This window comes from Megalops cyprinoides, chromosome 1 (assembly GCF_013368585.1).
Source record: "Megalops cyprinoides isolate fMegCyp1 chromosome 1, fMegCyp1.pri, whole genome shotgun sequence".
Lineage (NCBI taxonomy): Eukaryota > Metazoa > Chordata > Actinopteri > Elopiformes > Megalopidae > Megalops > Megalops cyprinoides.
The window spans coordinates 44271293-44277667 of record NC_050583.1 but is presented as its reverse complement, the minus strand read 5'-3'; the positions used below and the strand labels follow the sequence as shown (position 1 = coordinate 44277667).

At 39.2% G+C, this 6375-nt stretch overlaps 1 protein-coding gene across 1 annotated transcript; it reads left to right on the top strand.

Moving 5' to 3' along the window:
• The first annotated feature begins 1963 nt into the window (after window positions 1–1963).
• LOC118786531 (homeobox protein Dlx3b-like) lies at window positions 1964–5910 on the top strand. Its single transcript, XM_036541630.1, has 3 exons — window positions 1964–2447; window positions 4157–4341; window positions 5265–5910. The coding sequence occupies exons 1-3, from the start codon at window positions 2105–2107 to the stop codon at window positions 5574–5576; spliced, it is 840 nt and encodes a 279-aa protein (XP_036397523.1). The 5' UTR covers window positions 1964–2104; the 3' UTR covers window positions 5577–5910.
• The last annotated feature ends 465 nt before the right edge of the window (window positions 5911–6375 follow it).

Genomic DNA, 6375 nt, shown 5'->3' with positions numbered 1-6375 from the left:
CAGGGCCAGCGCTATGGGGGTGCACGCCCAGATGGACCTCAGTGCACCCCCAGTATATCTTGATGTCTACATAATATTTATTATGTTTTATTTTTTAGATATGACGTTTTGTGCCCCCCCAACCCCTACTAAAGAAGGGAAATGGAACTATTGCATATGTTCCTTTCGAGCTTTTTTGGGCGATGCGTCGTTTACCTACTCATAACCACAAGGTGGCGACAAACCCACTTCATGAACTCTGCAAATGCGTGTCATGTCCGTATAAAAGAAGCGACAGCGGCTGACTCTGAATCAGCTGTAAGATTCTTTCTTTCCTCATACAATGTGGGATACGTAGGGTTGGCGCGGGTTGAACTGATCCTAGGTCTGCTGCTAGAGAAATGTATCTTTATTGTCAATTTGCAGTGTTTGATTAACACTACATCGTCAATGTTTCTACCAAAGTAATAATTTAGCCTACTTTGCGTATTTACAGTTGTGGTTGATTCACATGGACTCTGATTTGAGACGACAGACGTAAGCATGAGTATGACGGAGGAGGAAATTCTGTTACTTCAATTGTTTTGTACATCAGCACCATTTGTGACACAGGACGGCGCTGTTGCACCATAAACTGTTGAATGGGAACCCACATGTGCGGTTAACCTACACTCCAAGAGAGTTCCTATTATATGTTCAAATGACAAGATAAAAGATTTTTTTTTCCATCTGATGATGTAAGTGGGTATGACAATGCAAAACTGACTGACTGATGAAAACTATCTGCGTAACTGCCTTTGCGTCCCTATCTCATAGAAGATCTCAACTGAAGGCTTTCTTGTCAGAAGTAAGAAACGTGCACGCACAGCATGAATTTAAGAAGACACCAAGCACGCAGTGATGGACTGTTGCTGACGCTCTCCTGGAGCGAAAGTGCATCTTAATTAAGTAATATAGGTTCAACCAAACCACAGTGAGACGTGGCTATCAGCGGTGTACCTGTCTGCTTCTCTGGCGGACGTTATTATGACGAGTTAATTACTTGTTCGTGTTCAACTAAGAACAGTGTGGACACTTAAAGAGGGATTTACATGATAAACAAATATCAATCGTTTTAGTAAATCGGGGGAGTGACTGGCACTGGCAGGAGAAATTTGAACTTCTATCTCATATATTATAGCTGTTCTTTGACACATTATGTTGTCATTTAAACGGACATATTGTCTCGAATCCTAACAAGATTCTGCATCAGACAGAAGTTTCGCATGAATATATATCAAGTCGATCAATACTAAAAATAATAACATTGCAATTGCCATTTTCTCATTGTTTACAGGCCAGTTGTTTGGGTGTAAAAGAGAACAGGCACCACGCCCAGTCACGCTGCAGACAAGACAAAAGCACCTCCGAAGACGGTCTTTGAAACGATTTTCTTATGGAATCAATCTCTCTCATCCTTAACGCCTCAAAACATTTCTGCATTAAGATGCACGTGCGCCGGTGATTATGCACTCAAATCTGGTAGCAAGCAAAACTGCACTCGACTGAATTATCTTTTTTTTTTTTTTAGCTCAAAACGAAAAGCAGATTTTTACCTGTTTCTGAATTAGCAGAAAATGCAACCATTCACATACTGAATAATAGGGACATCAAAATCAAAAATGCACTACTAACAAATAACTAGATGTGGGTCGGATATCAATGTTACATGTTAATTTAAAATATTTTAAAACAGACTTGAATTGGCCCCGTCGACGGAAACGAAATAGTTTCATAAATTAAACTGATATGCACATATTTCATACTAAGGAAGTTTGGTATGTAGAATGGAGGGGAGGGGAGAAAAGCTGCTTGACTCAGTTTAGCCTTCGGGGCAAGTAAGGAAAAAGGTTCTCTGGAACCAATAGGAACGCAGCATCCACCCTAGTGCTCTGTAATTAAGAGTTTAACTGGGCTGGGTACTGCCACAGTGGAAGCAGTCCTGCCGAGGGAATTCGATGAGAGAAGATCCTCAAAGGATTTGTACTACGTGCTCATCTCTAGTTCACTTTTATATTTCGATTTCCAGCGATTTTCCAAGGACGAGAGTGTATTTGGACGTCCTGCTTCCAGGGGGTGGCGACGCATGATGAGCGGACCGAGTTTTGAGAAGAAGATATCGAACATTTTAACCGATCTTCCAGGCTCTATGAGCTGCCATCCGGCATCTAAAGACTCTCCAACTCTGCCAGAGAGCTCTGCTACAGACATGGGTTACTACAGTGGACAGACGCCGCACGGCCCAAACGAATACTACCAGAGCCAGTCGTATTCACAGCCTATGAATCCGTATTCGTATCATCAGTTCAATTTAAACGGGATGGGGGGTGCAGGGGCTTATGCCACCAAATCCGAATACCCCTACTCCAACTCCTATAGACAATATGGGCATTACAACAGGGATCTGCAGACGCCTCCTCAGGACATAGGTAAGACTGAGCATATTTGAACGAACAGCTAAAATATAGCGCTATAATTTAATACTTACCATCTACCCACTTGTTTCGTTCAAAACTGAGTGACTTCGAAGCCAGGTCTAAGATATTACTACGTATGTGTGGGTTTAAAACGGCAGTTATCCAAACAGTACGTGCAACTCAAATATTTGATTAAATGTGTTTCCAATATACCAAATTCTTATCATTTAAAAGTGTGTACCAACCAACCCGACTATTACCTTCCGTTTTTTTCTTTTATTATTATGACTCGCGGAAAAGGGATATAAATGTAATTGTATGCATATATGGGGTAGGCTATAATCTGTTAACCACTGGAAAATACAGCTTCGGTGCTCAATTCCTGCAATAAACTGGCGGAGTACAACACATTTAATTTTGTTTGTTGGGAACGTTTTTGCGCAAATGTAGTAGATTGCTGAGGGAGATTTGAGTAAAATCAGGAATTCTGCGGACAGCGTCTATCACCAACTTACAGAGCGAACTCAAGTGGCTCAATTTATGCGCTGTGAATCGACTACCATGAATAATTGCAATTCGAAACATTATCTTACTTTCAGGTTTAAAACACACATTCCGTACGCATGTCTTTTGTTTGAACTTTTGGGATTTATATGGGAATTGCTCTTAGTGTTTAGCATTCTGGCATTTTCTATTAAGATAATGTGTGTTATCGTCATGATGGAAAAGAATATCTCAGGTCGTTGCAGACAGTGCTAAGAAGACTCGAATTACTTTTTTGGTTAAATATCTAATCAAAAATCAAAACGGCACCGAGTAAAAGGGTCGGTAAAGTAAAAAGATGATATAAGTAATAATAACGTTTCTTAAATGGGATCCAGATGGCCATGGTGGTGTTTTACTGGAAATATGCAACATTTTCTATTAATTGACACCGTTTCGCATTACAGTTGTCATTTTTTCCACATCGAGCGATATTGAGTTTGTGTAAATATCCAGCAAACCATAAGCTTGTATAGGCCATGGCTACTATGAAAGAAACGGTGTCATTACCATAAAATGTTTTCATATAATTAAATTAAACAAAAAATGACCAATGATAGGCGATATCATTGTGCACAAGAAGCAGAGACCCTTAGATTGTCTTTTCGTTGTTTTTGGCCTTTGAAATTGTTTTGCAGTCAATACAACAACTACAATAGAGGTAATAATAATATAATAATAATACATCAATAATGTTTTGCATGATTGAACTTGTGGCCAATGAGGTGGCGCATTACAGGAAGGAACTTCTGTTGCCTTGGGGGTGTATACTGAATCAACTCGGCTCATCACCAGCTGTCACGACGAGAGTCACATCACCTGGAAATAATGCACGCATAATGACGCGTCGCGAAGTCGCGTTTAACCCTGTTTTCGACTTATTCGAGTGGACCATGTGAACCGCCAAGAAACAAATTAACTACGGGAAGAGGGAAAAGTGCGAAGTCAGTTAAACACATATTTAACTTAGCTCGATGACATTGATCCTGTCGGAAATATGTTTCCATATTTGAGTTTATAAAATATCGCCACAGTGTAGGAGTATGCTATATGAGGGTGATTAAAGGAGTGATTAAAAACGAACTATGGTTAACAGAAGGATTATAAACTGGAGTGTGCTTTTTTATACGTCGCAAACAACCTCTGTAACTCAGGGAATGTTTCTGTTTTAATTACAGTTAAAGAAGAACCAGAGACTGAAGTACGTATGGTGAATGGGAAGCCGAAAAAAATTCGGAAGCCGCGCACCATATACTCCAGCTATCAGCTTGCGGCTTTGCAGCGGCGGTTTCAGAAGGCGCAGTACCTCGCATTGCCTGAGAGAGCCGAGCTCGCTGCTCAGCTTGGCTTGACGCAGACACAGGTAACTATGAAATAAGAAAATGAAAATCTGATGTGTTTAAAAATGAAGATACCTTCTGGTCGGATATCAGTAATGGAATTAGACCTAAAGTGTATTAGCGGCTTCAACTTAAGGCAGTGTTTTGTTTTTTTTTAACCAAATGGTGGGCTCGCAAACATTTAATCTTAAACACTCATATTAAGTCTAACAACTAGAGATATGTGTGTCTTCGGAGTTTTCTAAACCAGAAGTGCGTTAAAACCATTTTCACGGTGTTCCACTTACTGGACATCTGAGTAAAATCGGCTTGGCAATGCTTCTTATTAAACGTACATATGTCGATGCTTATTTACGATTTGGGCGAATTGGTGCTGGGTCCAAATTATTTCTACAGAGCAATTTTTTAGTAAGAATATGTTCTTTGTAGATGACAGACGGGTGAATGATAATACACAATTAGTGTGAGACACACAAGAAACCATTTAAACTCTTACTTCAACTGTGTATTTTAAGGGCACAATACTTAAGTGCACTTACAACGATGAAAGAACGTTCCTCACATGTCTCTCAAATGACAAAAGTAAAAGGAATTTGGTTACCTACGCAGATTCGAAATGTTTTATTTCTTGCAAGCAGAGTAATGGAGTACATGCATAGAGAGGCGACCTTATTTTCGAAATCAGACATTTGTTTCTTTTCGTTGTTTGGATGCTTTTTCGTTTACTAATTTATAATCAATCAATAGTCGACAATCATTCAGTATTGTTGCGCTGGGTAGGGATTCCCTGATGTATTTATTTATAAAAGTCTAATATAGATACGTTGGTTTCAAATAAGCCCAAAGACCCGTTTCAAAACGAAGTATACAGACATTAATTGTTGAGAACAATATCCTAATCTTACCTATTCTGAAGTAATACGGACTTCTTTTTCTCCATCAACAGGTAAAAATTTGGTTTCAGAACCGGCGATCCAAATTCAAGAAGCTGTACAAGAACGGAGAAGTGCCGCTCGATCATAGCCCCAACGCCAGCGACTCTATGGCCTGCAACTCCCCCCCATCTCCGGCTGTCTGGGAAAATAATTCTCACACCAACCCCGCCAATAGGGGGCAGCTCCCGCAGCCAGCCCTCAGCTCTTCGCCGTCATATATGGAAGATTACAGCAATCACTGGTACCAACAGGGATCGCATTTACAGCATACGGGCTCCGTACATCACACCCCACCGCCGCAGAGTGTTGGGGCTGTATATTAATAGACTGGTCTATAATTTATAAAAGAAAAAGACTTTTAAATGCAAAGGATTTTTTCCATTTTAATTTTTTTACATTGTCGATTAAAAAAATAAGCTGACCACCACGGAAGTACAATTAGTGCAACTGCATTTTTGTTGGCGCTTTGGAGTTGAACGCTTGAAAACAAGATTAAAAAGTCAGGGAGACCAGTTACTGTATCACGTGAACGCTCTAAGCAGTCGATCCGTTTAAATTCACATGCACAAACTTGTTGCATCACTTCACTTTCTCACAATATTTAAACAAAGTACAGAGTGCTTTTAAGTTATTAATAATATTTAGTTTTGAGGTTCTCGTTTTTTGCTTTTATTTGTAAAACGAAAACGCAATTTCATGCAAAAATAATAAATGCAGAACGTCTAAATCCACAACCCAAACTCTACAGCTGACCTGCATTTAACACATGAATGTGGGTTGAAACCATCACTTGCTTTAAAATCTCAGGTCATTATTTATATATTTTGTACAAAAATGTCTAAAACTGTACATAGGTCTTTGTTTATAGAAAATAGAACCACTAAATCATATTTTGTTTTTGAAATACAATAACTGCATTGCAGTGCCTGAAACCTTTGAAAAAACCCTCTAATTATTACATGTAACTGTTATCATTGTTCTGTCAGAGTCAATAAATATGATTTAGAATTAAACACAGTGTGTGTATGCATCATTAAATATTTCAGAAGGTTGCCAGATAACATTGGCAAGGAATGATTAACATTCTCAATTTATTACTTCAGTCATTCACTTGTCAAAGAT

Excerpts from the sequence above, each read along its gene's own strand:
- LOC118786531 (XM_036541630.1), top strand. The coding sequence starts at position 2,105 with ATGATGAGCGGACCGAGTTTTGAGAAGAAGATATCGAACATTTTAACC. Across the intron at positions 2,448-4,156 it reads GACGCCTCCTCAGGACATAG|TTAAAGAAGAACCAGAGACT; the intron begins GTAAGACTGAGC and ends TTTTAATTACAG. Across the intron at positions 4,342-5,264 it reads TTGGCTTGACGCAGACACAG|GTAAAAATTTGGTTTCAGAA; the intron begins GTAACTATGAAA and ends CTCCATCAACAG.